The 20109-nt window shown below is 46.4% G+C and overlaps 1 protein-coding gene across 5 annotated transcripts in view; it reads left to right on the forward strand.

Moving 5' to 3' along the window:
* Nucleotides 1–20109, forward strand: part of ARMH1 (armadillo like helical domain containing 1) — a 52847-nt gene that overhangs the window by 22602 nt on the left and 10136 nt on the right. For all 5 annotated transcript variants that reach the window (XM_044238076.1, XM_044238079.1, XM_044238080.1 and 2 more), the window contains 3 exons: nt 266–432; nt 1463–1659; nt 3840–3924. In XM_044238076.1, coding sequence (XP_044094011.1) covers nt 266–432; nt 1463–1659; nt 3840–3924 — 449 coding nt within the window. The remainder of the gene's footprint in view (nt 1–265; nt 433–1462; nt 1660–3839; nt 3925–20109) is intronic.

Raw genomic sequence — 20109 nt, forward strand, 5'->3', positions numbered from 1 at the left:
TTCCCCAAGGGATAGTTGAGATGCTATTTCAAGAAGAAGAGGAACAGATCCTGGAAAACCAAACACAAGAAACATCCAACATATTTAACTTTTGCACTTGCCGCTGGAAGGAAGAACTTCCCAATTATCGTGTCACTTTGCCCATGAACACTTCCTTGGTAGGAGGGCAAAGTCTGTGAAGGAAGGACCTTGAGATCCCTTAGAAAGGTGAGTGCCAAGGAACATGACAAGTGTCTTATTTCTCCTCTTGTATTCCCCTGAACAGTAATCGGTACCTTATAGAATTTCTTGAAGTTGGAGGCGTCCTAACACTCTTGGAAATACTTGGGCTGGAGGAGATCAAGGAGGAGGACAAGAAGGAATCCATCAAGCTACTTCAGGTTATTGCAAACTATGGCAGGAAGTACAAGGAGCTCATCTGTGAAAGCTATGGTGGGTCCTGTGTTAGGATGGGGTTGGCGATGCCATGTCTTCCTAGGGGCCTGGGTGAAATGGTGGTGGCACCCAGCACCACTCTCGGAAAAGGTTGCATGGAAGTACTTTGTACAGTGGAGTCAGTTAGCTCCTGTCCATGTCACCACCACGAGAGTCAGATTTATGATTTTCTTGATTCATCATTTGCTCCAATCTTTCCATGGTAGTTTTGGAAATACTTCTCCATTTTAAATATATCTTCTTTCATGCATCCATTCAACAAAGATTTATTAAACCATTGCCTAAAATCCTTTGTGAAATTAAGTGAGTTATGAATAACTCTAGAAATAAAATGGAAATAAAATCAATGAATATGGGCACACACACGTGCACACACACGTGTAGGTATCTAGTGCTGGGAATACAAAGATGAATAAAATACAGTCCTTGTCCTCAAAGAGCTTACAGTGTGGTGAGAAGGGTAAATAACCCTGTAAATTTCCTATGTGCCATCAAGTGCTCTGATCGAGGGGGATGGAGAAAATACCACCCCCAACACACCTTTTTTTCAAAAGAACTTTTCATCATGGTTCTCTTCTGTCTCCCCATGGCCTCTCTGGGCCTCAGTGTATATATCCATAATATGGGACTGACATCTCCCTCTTGGTATAGGTTAACCTGGGATTAAACAAGGCAACATTTGTCAGAACACTTTGTAAACCCCGCTGAATGCTGCACATGTGTTATGATCACGCAGCAATCCCAAAACCCATGTTTAATTGTGCCTTTTGCAGAGCCATTTTAAACTTTAGAACAGATTTTGACACGCTGACATGCCTGTGTCGAACCACACCTTCCCGTCATCGAACCACGAAGCAAACAAGACAGTGAGGCAACATGAGAACTGAGCCTTGATTCTGCTTTGCTTGAATGGGCCTGGTTCACCCATCTCCGTCGCACCCCCGCCCCGCCCATATTAGGTCACCTTGAGTGAGGATTGTGTTCCTTATTCCCTTCTAACTGAGCCTTTCCTCTCTTCTGTGCTCAGGCGTGAGATCCATAGCAGAATTCTTGGCAAAGTCGAAATCCGAAGAAACCCAGGAAGAAGTGCAGGTTCTGTTGGATTCTTTGGTCCACGGAAATCCCAAGTACCAGAACCAAGTATACAAAGGTCTGATAGCTTTGCTGCCCTGTGCGTCACCTAAAGCTCAGCAGCTGTCCCTGCAGACTCTCAGAACTGCGCAGGTGGGTCCGGGCTGCATGCATCCATGGTTCTGATGCAACATGCTAGCCTTAAAATTACCTGCCGCCGTTACCCTTCCTGCAGGCATGAGAAACAGAGCTCACTCAGCCTCCCATGGCATGTCTGCTACTCAATCAGCGTCACTTCCAGAAGGCCAAGGCAGGGCAAAGAGTTCATGTCTCCCAGCAGAGTGATTTTTCCTGTTTACTTAAGGATCAGAAGGATATTGGCAGGCTTAAAAGTGGTGGAGACAAGCAACAAGGATGATGAAAAGACTGTAGAAAAGCTTACAGGAGTCAATTTGGTAGGGAAGGGATCACGGTGCTTTTGCAGATAGCATGGGAGGGAGAGGCCAGATAGCCAGGGCTTGGAAAAGCTCCTTCTCTCTCTCCCTGGCTTCCTCTCAGTGCCCTGGAATGTGAGTGGGATCTGATTTGGGACATGGTGTCCACAGGAAAACACCGTGCTAGTCAGGAGGGACAAGAGGCTCCAAGAGGGGTCTTAGGATCCATTAGCAAAAGCTCTCAAAACAGCTCCATGCTGGAGGTAGGGAGACAGGAGGGTAGAGGGATGGTGAGGCCTCCCCTGTGGCAGTGGGAACAGAGGCAACTGGGTCAGACATTTTTGAGGCAGAGCGCCTGGGACAAGGGGCAACAAAAGAAAAGCCATCAAATGTGATAGTCCACTTGGGGCTTGGCAGCCAGCTGAACTGTGCACCACCAAGAGAGAGCAGGAGAACCCATCGGACTTGGGAGGAGTTAGGTTTCGACTCCATGAGCCTTGGTGGCTCCCCAGCGCCATCCAAGGAGCAGGCCCAGCTGGCTGCAGAAGATGTTAATGGATCATTTGTGTAAGAAACAAAACAAAACAAAACAAAAAAAATCTTAGGCCTCCCTCCCATAGATTCTGACCTTCTCCCTCCCATAGATTTTGGTAATTCAGGAGGCCTTTGGTGATGCTTTTTCTTTTTAAGCTCCCCAAGTAATTCTGAGTGCTAGCTCAGTTAAGGATTACTATTAAGGACATCTGGTAGACACCCCACCCACCACACAGTAGAAAATAAAAGTCTGAAAAGAGACCCGAGAGGAGGATGGCAGTTGAGTTTCCTGAGTGGAGACGGGATCACTGAAATGACAGAAGTGAGTGAGGTCAGCCAGGTAAAATGAACCAAGTAAGAGGAGAATCGCCAGCATTTACGAGACAGCTGAGCAAGATGGGCCAACAAGATGGCTGATTGTCACTGTTATTTCTGGTTTCCATTTATTAAGTGCCTCCTATCTGCCAGGCACTGTGCCAGGGGCTGGCTTCCACGATCCCTCTTAGTCTTCACGATAGCTGATGGAGGCAGACACTTTAAAGATGGGGTAACTAACCTTAAGGGGCATTCGGTGATTTACTCAAGGCTACACATGGAGGAAGAGGTATGTACTAAGCAGGCATTTAAATCCAACTCTTCCTAACTTCAGAGTTCTTAGTCTTTCCATAGGCCACTCTGCCTTTTTGGTAAAGAGCAAGGTAAGCTGTTAAAAGGAAACAGGAAAAAACCCAGGGCTGTGAAAGTGAAGGGAAAAGAGTTTTGACAAGGACAACATGACCAGCTGGGTCAAATACCATAGAGAGGCTAAGTGTAGGTAGAACAGAAAGATGGTCCCCACGTGAAAAGTCTGGGTGAATGTTGGTCCCATGGCAGGAAAAGTTAAATTGCAGCAGCCTCTCAAAGGAGGCACGGAGGCTGAAGTGGCTTCCCCCTGGGCTCCTGGGAGGCTTAGGAGTGGAGAGAGGAAAAGGGCAATAACAAGAGAAGATCAAGCCGAAGGACAATTGTGTGCAAAGTAGGTGGGCTTGAGGATGTTCATGCCAATGGACAGGAACCGATGCACACATAGAGACTGAAGAAGTAGAAAAGAGGGGTTCCCCAATCAGGTGAGGTCCTGAAGGAGAGAAGATTTAGGATCCTGGAGGAGTTCCATTCTCCCTAGCCGGTATCCACTCTTCCCCCCAGCAAGGGAGCCGGCTTGTGCCTGCTCCTCTAGCGGGTCACCACCTCCGCCCAACTGACTCACCATTACCCTCCCTCTCCCCATTCAGCCAGGCTGCCCAGCCATTGGCCAGCCTGCTCTTCATTTCTTCCAGGTGTACTAGATCTTAAGTAACCCCCTTGTGCTGTTGTCTGTCTCGTCAGTCAATCATTGGAACCACCCACCCCAGCATCGTGGAGTGCGTCCTGAAGGTGCTGCGCACGATGCACCTGGAAGTCCAGTATGAAGGTAGGGGGGCCGCTGGGTCTGTTCCTACTCACACGGTACAGAAGCTGATCATGAGAACTAGACAGACTAGCTCCGAGCAGTTTTCTCTTAGTCACAAAGGACTTTGCTGGGTATCCTGAGAGCCTTGGCAGATGGTAGATGCTGATTCCGTCTGATCGGCAAGTTATTTAGAAAATGACAGTCACTTTCTGTACTTCACATCAGCCACGTGGTAATTTAACATTTGCTGTGATCCACCGGGGTCCAGTGCTGGCTGGTTCCCAGTCTTTTTTTGTTTGTTTTAAGATTTTATTTATTAAAAAAAAAGATTTTATTTATTTTCATTTTTGTGAGAGAGAGAGAGAGACAGCACAGGAGCAAGGGGGGTGGGTGCAGAGAGAAAAGCAGACTCTCTGCTGAGCTGGGAGCCTGACTTCGTACCCGGTCCCAGGCCCCTGGCTGGGATCAAGACCTGAGCCACTGAGCCACCCAGGCGCCCTCTGGTTCTGTGTCTTATGTGGTACTCGCCACTAACCAGAAATCACCCAGAAAACTCTTCTTCTGAGAAACTAAACTGGAGGGACGCCAGGGTGGCTCAGTCGGTTGAGGGTCTCACTTTGGCTCAGGTTACTATCCCAGAGTCCTGGGACTGAGCACCATATTGGGCGCTCCACTCAGCAGGGAGCCTGCTTCTCCCTCTCCCTCTGCCTGCTGTTCCCCCTGCTTGTGTCCTCTCTCTCTGACAAATAAATAAAATCTTTTAAAAAAGAAACTAAACTGGGGGGTGGGAGGTTAGGGTACCAGGTGGTGTGTATTATAGAGGGCACGGCTTGCATGGAGCATTGGGAGTGGTGAAAAAATAATGAATACTGTTTTTCTGAAAATAAATAAATTGGAAAAAAAACAAAAAGAAACTAAACTGGACAGCGGTAGTATTAATACGTTTGTGTGTATTCAGTCCTCCTCTGTGCCAGCTATTTTCTATGCATCATTTCATTTAACTCCCAAAAGAACAACAAGAGTACAGAGCCTGGCATGTATTAGGTATTCAAATGCTCACAGGAATGAATGGTGAGCATCAAAGAACATCAAAGAACAGAGATATTAAGTATGCTTCCCAAGGTTATGCAGCTAACCAGAGTCAAACCAGATCTGACTCCAAAGCATAGGTTTTTTTTTAAGGGATCTTTTTTAATTTAAAAAAAAAAAATTATTTATTTATTTATTTATTGTGAGCAACAAAGCAAAGTTTATTGAGCAATAGTACAAAGCTCCTGAAAAGGGAGGGGACCCAAGAGGGTTGCCCTAATGTGAGCCTTTAAAAAAAAAAAAAAAAGGATTTATTTATGTATTTGAGAGAGCGGGAATGCGTGCATATCCATGGTGGGTTGGGGAGGGGCAGAGGGAAAGGGAGAAAGAGTCTTAAGTGAACTCAGTGCTGAGCATGGAGCCCAACATGGGGCTCAATCTCATGACCCTGAGATCAGGACCTCAGCCAAAACCAGCTAGATGCTTAACCAACTGTGCCATCCAGGTGTCCCCAAAGTATATGCTTTTTTTTTTTAAGATTATATTTATTTATTTGACAGAGAGAGATCACAAGTAGGCAGAGAAGCAGGCAGAGAGAGTGAAAGGGAAGCAGACTCCCTGCTGAGTGGGGAGCCTGATGTGGGGCTCGATCCCAGGACCCTGAGATCATGACATGAGCTGAAGGCAGAGGCTTAACCCACTGAGCCACCTAGGCACCCCTAAGCGTATGATTTTAACATGAGCCCATGGCAGGTGTTTATAGGATGTTGTTTCCTTCCCTTATAGGATGTCGTTCCTGTAGTGGTTCAGAGAAGGAAGATTCTGTTTTCAACAGAAGGGAGCAAAGAAGGGTTTGCTGAGAAGGTAGTGTCTGAGCTGACCTTAGAGTACGGGAAGGAGTTGGGAAAGTGAAAAGGAGCAGAGGAGGGCATTCTGGAAAGAGGATGGTATAAACTAAAGGCCCAGACATACAGAAGTACAAGATATATCAGAGGAATGACAGGTAGATCATTTAGTGGAAGTTTGGTAGATGTCTTAGTCCAGGAAGACCTAGAAGAGTAGGCCAGGACCAGACCGAGGAGCACCTTTATTGCCAGATGGAGTCGTGGGCACTCTGTCCAGGAGGTCACCTAGGTGGCAGTGTCCAACCAGATCAGAACCACAGGGAGACCCAAGCCTGGAAGCCAGTTGGAAGGCCTTGCGTGTTGGTCAGACAACAAAGTCAGAATGTCACCATCTAGCCAAATACAGAGGCCCTGGGAAGAAGGAATGGACAGGATTGGGAAGTGCCTGGATGTGGAGAATGAGGCGGCCTTTGGACAGGGGAATGGGCAGGGCTGAGGAGGCTGAGACACAGAGGTCCATGAAGTAGGAAGGTGTGGACATTAGTAAATATCAGGATTTCCGTGTCCAAAGTGGCAGGTGGGTAGAGCCCCAGATCCGGGAAGCCTGGGAGGGGCAGGAGGAGCAGGCAGGTACCTGGGTTCAGGTGTGCATGTGAGATCCTGGGGAAGACCAGCCAAGGTCCAGAGGGGGACTTCAAATATCAATTGTTTTTCAGAGGCAGTGTTGAAATTGATGTCAGTCTGTTTTTCCTGCAGCAGCATTGCCATCTGTTTAGTTTTTGGACCCCTGCAGATGTGTTTGGGAAAGTGGACCTTGTGTGGTGAGAAGTAATGCTGTGTTAAAATATTACAAGCTGGGGTGCCTGGGTGGCTCAGTGGGTTAAAGCCTCTGCCTTCAGCTCAGGTCATGATCCCGGAATCCCGGGATCCCCCTGCATTGGGCTCTCTGCTCAGCAGGAAGCCTGCTTCTCCCTCTCTCTTTCTGCCTGCCTCTCTGCCTACTTGTGATCTCTGTCTGTCAAACAAATAAATTAAAAAAAAAAAACTTAAAAAATAAAAAAATAATAGAAATTAAATATATATATATATATATATATACATATATATATAAAACAAGCTGGAGGAGTGTCTCCTAGCCGGGGAGGGGTCAGCAGTGAAGGGTAGGGTAGTAGAGGGACCTGAATAAAGGTTAGACCCAGCAGCAGAGAGCTGTCTCTGCACTGGAGCTGGAGATGGAGTGCGGGTGGCACAGCAGTGATCTGGCAGTGAACTCATGTTAGGAAACATAGTCAAATGGCCCAAAAAGACTGCTTGGTGGCACTGAGCCTCCCTCCCTGCCACCACCTCCATGGGGCTCACATGACCACTCCTACTCATCATCACTTCTTAGCTTATGCCTTTTTTCTCCAAGGCTGTCCCTCACCTGCCTTTCAGCCCTGCCCAGATGTCAGCCCTCCTTCCTTTGTACCACCCTGCACCTCCCCTCCGGTGTCCCCCCAGCCATGGAGCAGTCTTCTCCAGAATGCACAGCACAGTCTTCTCCAGAATGCACAGTTTCAGGCAATTCTCTTTTTTCCTTTTTTTTTTTTAATTTTATTTATTTATTTAACAGAGAGAGACACAGCAAGAGAGGGAACACAAGCAGGGGGAGTGGGAGAGGGAGAAGCAGGCTTTCCACTGAGCAGAGAGCCTAATGGGGGGGGGGGAATCCTGGGATTCCAGGATCATGACCTGAGCTGAAGGCAGAGGCTTTAACCCACTGAGCCACCCAGGCACCCCTCAGTGCACTTCTTACCACTTCTGTCCTTATGTTCTCAGACCAGTTTCCGGCATAAGGTAGGTCCTTGTTGCATAGTTGTTGAGGGAGAGAGGGAGGGAGTTCTCCCTATACACCCTGAACCCTGAAAGAGGCAGAGAAGCGTGACGCTTTCTCACTGCCTTTTTTTTTTTAAATCAGGATCTATTTCTATTTTTTTTAAAGATTTTATTTATTTATTTGACAGACAGAGATCACAAGTAGGCAGAGAAGCAGGCAGAGAGAGAAAGGAGGAAGCAGGCTCCCTGCTGAGCAGAAAGCCCAATGTCGGGGGTCGATCCCAGAACCCTGGGATCATTTATTTGAAAGACAGAGATCACAAGTAGGCAGAGAAGCAGGCAGAGAGAGAGGAGGAAGCAGGCAGAGGCAGAAGGCAGAGGCTTCAACCCACTGAGCCACCCAGGCGCCCCTCTCACTGCCTTTTTGGTTTGATGTCTCCTCCTGTGATAACAGTGAAACTGTGAGCTCCAAGAGCATTTCGGATAGACCAGACTCATAACAGGTGCTCAAGAGATGTCTGGTGAATGAAGGAATTACACTCTTTCACCAGGGACTTCAAAGTGTCTTGGTGCGACTGGGAAATAGAGCGTGTATGTGTGCAGTTGTCCACTAGGGGGAGCTTTTCCACAGGCTGGGCAGAACGGAAGGACGCTCAGGGAGAGAAAACCCGGTGGGCTCCCACTGAAAATCCTCCCAAGGCAGGAGAGGGAAGGTCTGACAGGTCTCAGATGTGGTTCTAACAGTGTCGACCAGACAGAGAGGATCAGAGAGGAATTTCTCTGAGTTGGAGGACACCAAATTGCAAAAACAAGCTAAAGTTCCCCCAGGGTGATGGCAACAGTCATGGAAGAGAAGCCAGGGAGGGGTGGTAGAGCATAACAGGTCAGGGTTGGTTTGTTTTTAAAAAACAAATATTGATTGAACATCTGCAGTGTGCCAAGTACTATGCCAAGCACTGGGGCTGGGGGCGGGAGGGTTGCTTGTGTTTGTTTGTATTGAGAAGGAAAAAGAATAGTTCAGAAGGAGGGGAAGGAGGCTGGGGGTAGTTGACATCGCTCTCCCAAAGGCTGCAGGGAAGGTAGAATTCCCAGGGAGAGTCCAGTGACAAGGGGATGGAGAGGCTTAGGAGGCAAAGTGACTTCTTCCCTTGCAGTGGGGGTCAGCGGTGCTGGAGCCAGGTGACGGCTTAACCTCTTTTTTCTTTGAGAACTCCACCTCCCCACCTCCGAATCTGCCAACCTGCCTGCCTGATGACCCATGTTCTCTGCCCTCTTTCCCATTTCAAATGAGTGTCCCTGCTCCTACTGCAGGCCCACTCTCCTGCTTCTTCTTATTCTCTGAAACACATTCATAAAACCCTCTCATAAACAGAGCCTCTCTTTCTCTCTAGGGGATCATCTCCAGTGACATGCAAATATGTTCTGTATCTCCCATCTTAAAAAAAAAAAAAAAAAAAAAAAAGAGAGCCCCTCCTTGGGGACTTTCATCTATGGATTAAAAGAGATTTAAGAGACCTGCCCCCCAAATTAAATTAAATGATAGCATTTAAGGGTGCAAACTCCTCCTTGACCCCAAGTTCCCCTCCAGCTACTCATTTTTCCATTTTCTTCCTACCTGATCTCTCAGCTACTTTTGATCCAACTGGCCCAAGGCAACTGGTTTTCTTCTCTGGGGCTCTGTGATACAACTTTCAGTTTTCCTCCCTCAAGCTGGGTCTGCCAGGTTTGTTAGGCTCGCTTTGCTACTTTCTATTTCTCTACCCGACTGTTGGGTCAGCCTACTTCTCATCTCTTTACCCACACCTTCTGTCCACATGATTTTTGTCTAGTTCCCAGCTTTACACACCACATCTATGTTAAATATTCAGGTACCAGACTGTGTCTCTGGCCTAATCTTTCCCCCAAAATCTCCCCAGACATCTGAAATTTATAGGCAAAACGGAACTCTTAATTTTCTTCCCAAATCCTACCCTATCTCCTATTTTCAGTAAAAGGTGCCACCGCCAACCCAACTGCTCCAGTAAAAAGTGTAGAACTAGTACCAAATGATCTACTTTTTCTCACCTGCCACCCTGTCCCACTCTCTGCACTGTCCCTACTTTCGTCTCTCTGTCCCCACTGCCACCATGATCGCCCACGGCTAACCTCCCATCCTTTCTGCTAACTTCCGCTTCCATCCTGGCCTCCTATAAGCCACTCTTCCATTGCAGCCAGAACAATCATTTCAAAAAAATAGCTTGCCCTTGCACCTGCACAAAACTCTACACACCTGCCATGGCCAGCAAAGCTTCTGGAGGGCTTTTCCCCCAGACCTTGGATTGACAACTTCTCAAACTTTAGCTCAGACATCACCTCAGAGAGAGGCCTCTGACCACACTCTCTAAGGTGTCCCCAGTCCCCTCCACTGCCCCGCCTTGGGCTCTCTCCAACACGCTCCATCACTGCACTTAACCTCTTTCAGATTACCTTGTTCATTCATTTGCTTGTCTAGTGTCTGTGCTCTACAGTAAGAAAGTCAGCCCCCTGAGACGTGAGACTTCATCATCTTTGTCTACTACTGGACCCCTGGTGCCCACACAGTACCAGCAAAAGCAGCCTCTTAGTTATTTGTTGAATGAATGAATGGAGATGAGTGAATCTTGTATATATCCAAGCTTATATGACAGTCATCATATTGGAATTAGAATTTGAAATAACTGGTTTGTTCAGCCCAGATGGCTAAGTGGAAGCCGTGTGTATCAAATGATCTTTTATTTCTTGAGAGTTCTTAGGGCCAAGGAAGAGAGTTTGGAGAGGGAGAAAAAAGGAAAGTTTCCTGGAGGAAGGTAAGAGACAGGAAGGCCACACACACAGAGAGTGGCTGCTCTGGTCACCTATTGCTTCTAACAAACTGCTCCAAATTTAGGGTCATAAAATGATCACTTTTTTACTTTCATGTAGTATGTAGGTCAAGTGTTACAACAGGACACAGCAGAGATGGGTTATCTCAGCTCCCTATTATCGGGGGCCCACCAGGAAGACAGCTGGGGACAACAGCTGGAACGAGAGGCTAGTCCTGATTTTTCCTTTCCCCTCAGGCTCTAGTATGGTTCCACGTGGCACCTTTTCTCTTCTGAAAGATTGGAAGAGAACCCTGTGCGCCAGTTTTCCTGTTTTCCAGTCCTCAGGGCGGGGGATTCTGGCTGTCCATTCTTTGCCTGTTCACTTTGAAGTAGAAATAACCAGGCAAAGGGTACTGATGGCCACTAATTTCTCAGGGTTTTTTCTTTTTCCCTAGAATTAAGACTTTAGAATTTCTTTTAATGATCATCCCATTTAACACTAGAGAGCCAAAATTAAAATTAAGGGAGGCCTTCTTCAAAGTGGCCCTGCCTGGAATTTATCTCCATTTATGATTTCTGTGAAGTGAAAAATGGCAGTTTCCTCCCAGGGAGGATTGCTATTCCAGGAACTGGTGGCAGGCAGGGACTTAATCATGACGAGCAGTCGAAAGCCACAGAAGGGATCGCTCACTGGTCTCCCTTCCTAGACAAGAGAAAGGTCAAAGTCACAGCGAGTTTTGCAGAAGAAATTAATGAGTTCTGTTGGGAATTTGAAATACATATGTGTGTGTAAATATATTGGTATCTTTTATAAATCAATTATCTTAGGATCATAAAAATTACTATGTATGACTTAATTAGAAGCAGATCAATCATTGCAAATTAATTAGCCAAAGATATGCCTGCCAAAAATCAATTAGCCAAATGACCAATTTGCTGAGTGCCCAATTCACCAAATTACCAATTTACTGACCACACATTTCTTTTAAATATTTGTGAAATATAGAGTATTGGTCCTACTAATAGTAGGACCTAAGAGAGCTGGGAGAAGCCAGGACTTCAGATTTCCCTGGGCCTTCACCCCTATCTGCCCTTTGTCGGCCCCTCCTTCTCTAGCCCTTGGTCTCCCTTTCTTTGTCCCACCTGTCCCCATCCCCTCTCCTCAAGGATGGGCTGGCAAGGCCATGCAGAAGGGTGACGTCCAGCAGCGTCCCCCCACCGTGTCCCCCTTCCCCGCCACAGCAGCTACAGAACTTGGGCAGAGAAAGATGATTCCTCAAAATTCCTCAATTCCTCAAAATGCTGCTTTGAAGACAAAATGAAAGTCATTATATTCCAACTTTGCAGTAATCTATAAAAGCTGTTTAATCAATCCATTTGTATTCATTATCCATTGCTATATAACAAATTACCTCAATACTTAGTGGCTAAAAAAAAATTTTTTTAAGATTTTTATTTATTGATTTGAGAGAGAGAGAATACAGAGGAAGAGGGAGAACCAGGGAGCCTGCTGAGGGACTCGATCCCAGGACCCTGAGACCATGACCTGAGCTCAAGGTAGATGCTTAACCAACTGAGCCACCCAGGCACCCTCCAAAAGAAACATTTATTATCTCACACAGTTTTTATGGGTCAGAAATCTGGGAACCTTAACTGAGTGGTTTTAGCTCCAGATATCTCACAGGGCTGAGGTCATCTGAAGGACCCGCTTCCGAAGTAGCTCACTCACACACCTCCTGAGTTACAGCTGGTTGTTGACAGGAAGCCTTGAGTCTTCACCACGTGGCCCTCTCCACGGGCTGCTTGACTGTCCTCACAACAGAGCAGCTGGCTTCTCCAAAGTGAGTGATCTGAGAGAGGGCAAAGAGGAGGCCCCACTACTTTTTATTATCTAATCTCAGAAGTTGTACACTGTCACTTCTGTTTACCCTGTTCATTAAGGGTGGGGGAGAAAATGGGCTCACTCCTTGAGAGAAAACAGGCAAAATTTTTGTGGACATATCTTAAAACCACTGTACCATCTCAAAAAAAAAAAAAATCACCGTACCATCTCATAAAAATTGCTAAGAAATGAACACGTAGGGATAAGAAACAAATTTATGATAAAATGGAAATGTTTGTGAATTTGCAAAAATGGTCACTTGGGGAATAACATTTTTGTCTAATTGACCTAGAACCTAGGATTAATTTGACTTGCTAATAAAATGATCGTGTTTTGTGTAGTGAAGTTTCAAGTGTGGTTTATCAGCCACAAAGCACAACAGCAGCATTAATGGCTGAGCAAACTGTATCACACTAACCTAGTGGAATCCTCTAGAAATGTTACTTCAGGGAAACAGTGGTCCTAAGTGACAGGAAAGACATGGGCAAGTCTTTGAATGTGTGATATCTCTTCCCCTGCCCCTCAAAGACCTGGAGAGAGACTGACAATGGACAAGAATGTCATTGTTAATTTTTCTTTGGGTTCTGGGTTCTGTGAGTTTAAGTGGCTTCCTAATACTAAGGAGTATGATTTACTTAGAAATTAGTCACAGACTTGGGGCACCTGGATGGCTCAGTCAGTTGAGCATCTGACTCCTGATTTGCGCTCAGGTTGTGATCTCAGGGCTGTGAAATGGAGCCCCACATCGGGCTCCACGCTCGGTGGAGAGTCTGCTTGGGTTTCTTTCTCTCCCTCTACCCTCTCCCGCTTGTGTGCGCTCTCTCTCTCAAATAAATAAATATTGTCTTTAGAAAAGAAAGAAATTAATCAGATTTGGTTTAGTTCCTTTTTTCCATATAAAGGCATTTTTTCAAATTGCGGTGAGATTCATGTAACAAAATTAACCAATTTAAAATGAATAATTCAGTGGAGCTGAGTATACCCACAGTGTTGTGTGAACCACCACCCCGTCCAGCTCTGGAACATTTTCATCACCCCATGTACCGTGTATTTGCTCCCCGGCCCTTCCCCTCAGACCCTAGAAACCACCAATCCTTACTTTGTCTCCATGGATTTACCTATTCTGGATATTTCATAAAAATGGAATCATGTAATATGGTACCTTTTGCATCTGGCTACTTTCACTCCACATCACGGTTTCAAGCTTCATCCACGTGGAAGCGTGTCCCTGCTTTCCTGTGGCTGAATAATATTCCATCATGTGTATATCCCACAGATTGTCTATCCAGTCACCCACTGATGGACATCTGGGCCGTCTCCTTCTCTGACTATTGTAAATAGTGCTGCTATGAACATGCACGTACCTGTATTTGATTGCATGATTTCAATTCTTCGAGGTGTATACCTGGGAGTGGAATTGCCAGGTCATAGATTAATTCTGTCCAGATTTTAGAGAAATTATCAAACTGTTTTCCACAGCAGCTGTACCAGTTTCCATTCCTACTGGCAATATATGAGGGTTCTAATTTCTCCACATCCTTGCCAACACTTGCCATTGTCTTTTTTTTTTTTTTTTTTTTTTAACAGCCATCTTAGTGCATGATGGAGTGGTGGTACCTCACTGTAGCTTTGGTTCACATTTTCCTAATGACTAAAGATGTTAAACATCTTGTCAGATGCCTCTTGGCCATTTATATTTCTTTCTTGGAGAAATACCGTCTCAAGTCCTAGGCCCATTTTTTAGAAATTGGCCTGTTTGACCCCTGGGTGGCTCAGTGGGTTAAGCCACTGCCTTCAGCTTGGGTCATGATCTCAGGGTCCTGGGATCAAGCCCCACATCGGGCTCTCTCTGCCTGCCTCTCTGCCTACTTGTGATCTCTCTCTCTGTCAAATAAATAAATAAAATCTTTAAAAAAAAAAAAAAGAGAAAAGAAAAGAAATTGGCTTGTCTTTTCGCTGTTGAGTTGTAAGAGTTTGTTGTATGTTCTGGATACCGGAATGGCTTCTGTAGGTTGTCTTTTCACTTTGTATTTTCAAGATTTTATTTATTTATTTATTTGACAAAGAGAGAGAGAGAAAGCAAGCACATAAGCAGGGGGAGAGGCAGAGGGAAAAGCCAACTCCCCTGCTGAGTAGAGAGCCCTACACTGGTCTCCATCCTAGGCCCCAAGGATCATGACTGGGCCAAAGGCAGACATTTAACCAACTGAGTCACCCAGGCGCCCCTTGTGTTCTCACCTTTTTGATAATGTCCTTTGTTGGTTTGTTTTTAAATGGTTTACATTTTTCGTTCATTCATTTACTAAAAGAGCAGGCACTGAGCTGGGCACTGAGTGTATAGTGACAAATGAAACAAAGTCCCTGTCCGGCTAGAGTTTTGTTTTGTTTTGTTTTTAAGATTTTATTTATTTATTTGACAGACAGAGAGATCACAAGTAGGCAGAGAGGCAGTAGAGGGAGGGAGGAGGAGAGAGCAGAGAGCCTGATGCGGGGCTCGATCCCAAGACCCTGGGATCATGACCTGAGCCAAAGGCAGAGGCTTTAACCCACTGAGCCACCCAGGCGCCCCTAAAGCTTTGACTCAGCAGTCATAATACCAGGAATGACAACTAGTCATCGCTACCAGTGACTGGTGAGGACTGTGAGCCGGGCACGGTTTTAAACTCTGCAATCATGTCACACAGTCCTCAGAACAATCCTGAGAGGTAGGTACTATTATCATCCCCAGTTTTCAGGTGAGGAAACTGAGGCACAGAACAATTGAATAGCCCGCCCAAAGTCTCAGAGACAGTAAGTGGGAGGAAAGTTGTGGGTCACACCCAGGCAGGCTGACCCCATCACCCAAGTCCTCACCACCACACTCCTATCTCTCCAGTATTACAGAAACAAGACTTTTAACACTTTTACCACTTTTGAGAAACAGTCAAAAACCTGAGGATGGACAATATTATTATTACCATAAAACATAATTATGTTTTCTTCATGCCCTTCTCAGGGTCATGCTAATACCATAAGATCTCATTTTTTAATTTTTTTTTTTAATTTGACAGAGATCACAAGTAGGCAGAGAGGCAGGCACGGAGAGGGGAAGGGAAGCAGGCTCCCTGCTGAGCAGAGAGCCCCCCAGGGTCTTGAGCCAAAGGCAGAGGCTTTAACCCACTGAGCCACCCAGACACCCCAAGATCTCATTTTTAAAACTACACCTTTGGTGCCATAGAACCTTGTGCCTTTACTTTCCTCTTCTGAGCTAACCCATGTCAGCAGGGATATGGCTGTGTAAAGAGGCCAGCTCTCCACGTGACTTCATGTGATTTCTGGCTATGTAAGAGGCCACCTCTCCATGTGACTTCACTGAACAACAGTCACAAGACTCTGATGTCAAAGGAGAGTTTAAAATAAAAGTCTGCTGAATATTCTTAAAATATATGTTATTTCCCTGAAATTATATACTTCAACTGCCACACTTTATTCACTGTTCATTTTATTTACAGTCTGCCGTAGTTGTTTGTTTTTAAATAGGAAGTCATTGGGGAACACTCCTTTCTAATGGCCCAGTTTGCCTGACCCTCAGAAACTCCATGTCTGCCCTGGCATGGCCTAGCACCCTCTCCCCTCGGGTGCCAGGGGTGGTGGTCAGTGCTTCCCTCAGGGGCCCGCATACAGGTGGGTTGGATTCCTGGCCTTGAAGAGCAGACTCCCATGGAAGATGCTACAGTCATTCTTTTTTTTTTTTAAAGATTTTATTTATTTGACAGACAGAGATCACAAGTAGACAGGCAGGCAGAAAGAGAAGGGGAAAGCAGGCTCCCTGCTGAGCAGAAAGACGGATACAGGCCTCAATCCCGGGACCCTGAGATCATGACCTGAGCCTAAGGCAGAGGCCTTAACCCACTGAGCCACCCAGGTACCCTACACTACAGTCATTCTTTTTTTATTTTTTTAATTTATTTTTTAAAGATTTTATTTATTTATTTGACAGATCACAAGTAAGCAGAGAGGCAGGCAGAGAAAAGAGGGAAGCAGGTTTCGGCTGAGCAGAGAGCCTGATGCAGGGCTCAATCCCAGGACCCTGGGATCATGACATGAGCTGAAGGCAGAGGCTTTAACCCACTGAGCCAGGTGCCCTACACTACAGTCATTCTTAATTGAGCAGTACATACACTACCAAAGCACATAACATTCATTCCTTTATCAACTGGCTTTTTTCAAAGAAATCGTGTATAAAATATGCTTTTTTTGTGTTTCAACAGTGGGCTTTGAACAGGCTGTGATGAAAGAGGTAAGGATATGTACAGGAATCAGAGATAGAAGGCAGTTGATCAGGAAGCTCCTTGACACTGGTCTCCTCCTTGTAATAGCAACTCGCCAAATGTATTCTCACTCCTGCCGGCTGGAAAAGGAGGCAAACCTGTGCATGGACGCTCCCTGAAGCACACTTCTCACATGTGGCCAGCAGGTGGCAGTCGCGTGGAAGTAAAGACCCAGAACTGGGACTCGGGTTTCCCAAGGCTCTAGGAGCAAAAAATTATAAAACAAACTTCCTCAGTGCTGAGTGCCTTAGAAATAGTCGCATGCTGGGGTTCCTGGATGGCGCAGTTGGTTAAGCGAACGACTCTTGGTCTTGGCGCAGGTGATGAGATCAGGGTGGTGAGATCAAACCCCGTCCCCAGCCCCAAGTGAGCTTAAGACTCTCCCTCAGCCCCTGCCCACGCCCCACCCCCAAATAAATCTCAGGAAGGAAAGGAGGGTGAAAGGAGAGAAGGAGAAGGGAGAAAGGAAGGAAGGGAGGGAGGGAGGGAAGGAGGGAAGAGGGAGGGAAATAGTCACATGCCATCACCACAGTTCTCAGGTGCAACGTGATTTCTAAGTTTCCATCTGTCCAAAGAATACTGAGCTACGACCCTGTATCCTATTCACCGTGATTCCTAGGGCAAGTCATTTGTTCAGGGTTTCTTCAGCTCTCAGACAGTTGATCAAGGAACTTTCTTCCCAGGCTGACAGGCTGTGGGTTCTGTGGTTCCTCTTTGGATTGGAGGATTCCCTTCTGCACTGAAGTTTCCATGAGTGCCAGTGGGCCACCCTTTGCCTCTGTTTTGTCTACTGCTGTTCCAGTCAGCACAAAGCACTGTAGCTGACACGGACCCGACCAGTTTGTCAAATGAAAGTGTGGGCCCGGTAGAGCTGCTTCTCAGCCTCCCCTCAGGGCATGACCTCTCCGTGGCTCTCACCCTCCTGATCACACTCTGCCCTGAATACTTGGGTCTCTTCCTTCCCCAACCCAGAACTCTCCTAATTTCCCCCTCTCTTTCTGGAAACTGCTGCTCAGTCCTTTGTACATTCCTATCCCTCTACTAGCCCCTGATGTGCAGGTTCTTCTTCTCTCAGGATTCAATCCCAGGTCCCCGGCTCTTCTCTCTCCATTCTGTCTGTGGTACCTCATCTACTCCCACGGTTTTCGTGATCACCGACAGTGACAGAAGTACGAGTGGCTGGCCTTTATAAGGTGTCCACTCCACATTAAGTACGCCTCCAGCTCTCTACTCGGTAATCCTCACAACAAGCTAACAAAGTAGGCACAATTGTTATTCCCATTTTGTGGCTGACAGGCAGAGCAGTTGAGTGACCTCTGTCCAGCTCAGCTGCTCTCCTGAGCTCCATCCCGTTGTTTCCATTTGCCTTCTGATCATCTCGCCTTGGATGTCACAGACCATGTTCAGAACTGGACGCCTGAGATTCCAGCTCCAAGGTCCCAAACCCAGTGAAAAGCACCCAGTGCTTGGAAATGTAGGTCATTGCCATCCCTTCCTGCTTCCCGCCTACAACCAACTTCTAACAAGACCAGTCAACTCTACTCCTTAATATTGTTTAGCTCTCCCTCTAGTTCATTCTGTCTCTGCTGCTGTAACTCATGTCTCTCTATTTCTCACCTCTAAACCAATCTCCATCTCTCTAGCATGGTGCCCACGCTGTCTGTCCTCCTCGTCCTCCACGCGAGCTGAGGCAGCGGAGCTTAGAGGTGAAGAATATGAGCTTTGGAATCCAACAGAGTCATTCTGCTACTTCTTATCTGTTTGGCCTTGGGCAAAATACTCAACAGTTTTGAGTCAGTTTCCTCTGAAATGAAAGACAAGAGGGGCGCCTGGGTGGCTCAGTCAGTTGAGCATCTGACTCTTAATTTCAGCTGAGGTCATGATCTCAGGGTCATGGGATCAAGCCCCTCATTAGGCTCCACGCTCAGTGCAGAGCCTGCTTGGGATTCTCTCTCTCCCTCTGCCCCTCCCCCTGCTCACCTATGTGCATGTGCGTGCTCTCTCTAAATAATTTTTTTTAAATGTTTGAAATGAAAGACAAGAAAAAATACCTGCCCTATAGGGTGGTTGGCACATGCCAAGTCCTCAGAAGCCAGTCCGTCTCCTCAGGCTAGCTCTCACTCTGTGACCCAACCCCCCATGTCCCAGCCAGACCTCCCTGATTGCCTGGCCCTAATGGTGGGTTGCACTTGCCACATTCTTCATTTCTGTCCCTCCCTTCTCATCCATAGCTTTGTCAGCTCACATTTCACTATCTCCAAGAGAGCCTTCTCCTGAGTCTCTACCCCCTGTTCCTCAACATACCCTCACACCAACCTGACTTCCTTTCTGTTCCCATGGCTCTTACAATACAACAGCATACCTACCAGTTTCCTTACTGGTATCTGCCATTAACCTGTGTCATCCCTGATGACAGGGATTATAAATTCGTCCTCCTCATAGCCCTAGCACAGGGGTCTGGCACACAGAAGATACTGAGTAAGTATTTTGTTAGATAAATGAATGAATTGGGGTGCCTGGGTGGCTTAGTCCATTAAGCATCTGCCAGCTCAGGTCATGATCTCAGGGTCCTGGGATGGAGCCCCACATGGGGCTTCCTGATCCTCAGGGAGCCTGCTTCTCCCTCTGCCTGCCACTTTCCCTGCTTGTGCTCTTTCTCTCTCTGTCTCTGTCAAAATAAATAAATAAAATATTTTTTTAAAATAAGATAAATTAATAAACAAATGAATTAATCAGTGACTGATCCAATTTAGGACAGTGGGGTGTGGTCAGCAACACAGGCTTTAGGCAAAGCTGCCAAAGACGGTAATCCCCCATCACCCTTTGCTTTCTGAATGGCTCTGCTATACTTCAGACCTTGCCTAGTAGGTAAAGAGTTGTAACTGGCTGTGGTTCCTTTGGAGACATTCGGGTAGAGACTAGCCCTTTCACTTTGGGAGTAAATATAGAAGCTGTGAATTTTAAAATTCAATCAAAAATGATTCAGTGAATAAATCTTCATTTTTCCAAGAAGTTCCAATGTTGCAGATACACCAGCAATGAAGGCTTAATAAGCATTTAGGATAAAGTGAATAGGCAAAAGCAGATATTTGCCTCCTGGAGAATTTGGTCTTACGTGGGCAGAGTATACCATGTATGGTCAGGGAAATTTCATAAAAATATTTTCACTCATTCTTTCCACCCTGAGTATTTTGAGTCATTTCTTGCTGCAGGAGAATTCTCTTAAGCTTAGGCAATTGTTTTTCCCGGGTATCCTGGCAGTAAGGTGCAGCCAGCTTGTGGCATGGAAGGGCCCAACTCCTAAGGCGAGGCAAGGTGTGCTGCAGCAGCCTGGGCCCAGCAGAGTTGGGCACGAGGGTGTGCTGACCACGCAGATCGGAAACCCCACTAATTCAAAAAGAAGGAAGAATGTTTCACAACCAAACAATAAGAGAACAGGTGAGAAAGACTTGGGGGTTTCATGCACCAGGCTAGCATCCCAGGCTGCATTTTTGTCCAAGTGG

This window comes from Neovison vison, chromosome 2 (assembly GCF_020171115.1).
Source record: "Neovison vison isolate M4711 chromosome 2, ASM_NN_V1, whole genome shotgun sequence".
Lineage (NCBI taxonomy): Eukaryota > Metazoa > Chordata > Mammalia > Carnivora > Mustelidae > Neogale > Neogale vison.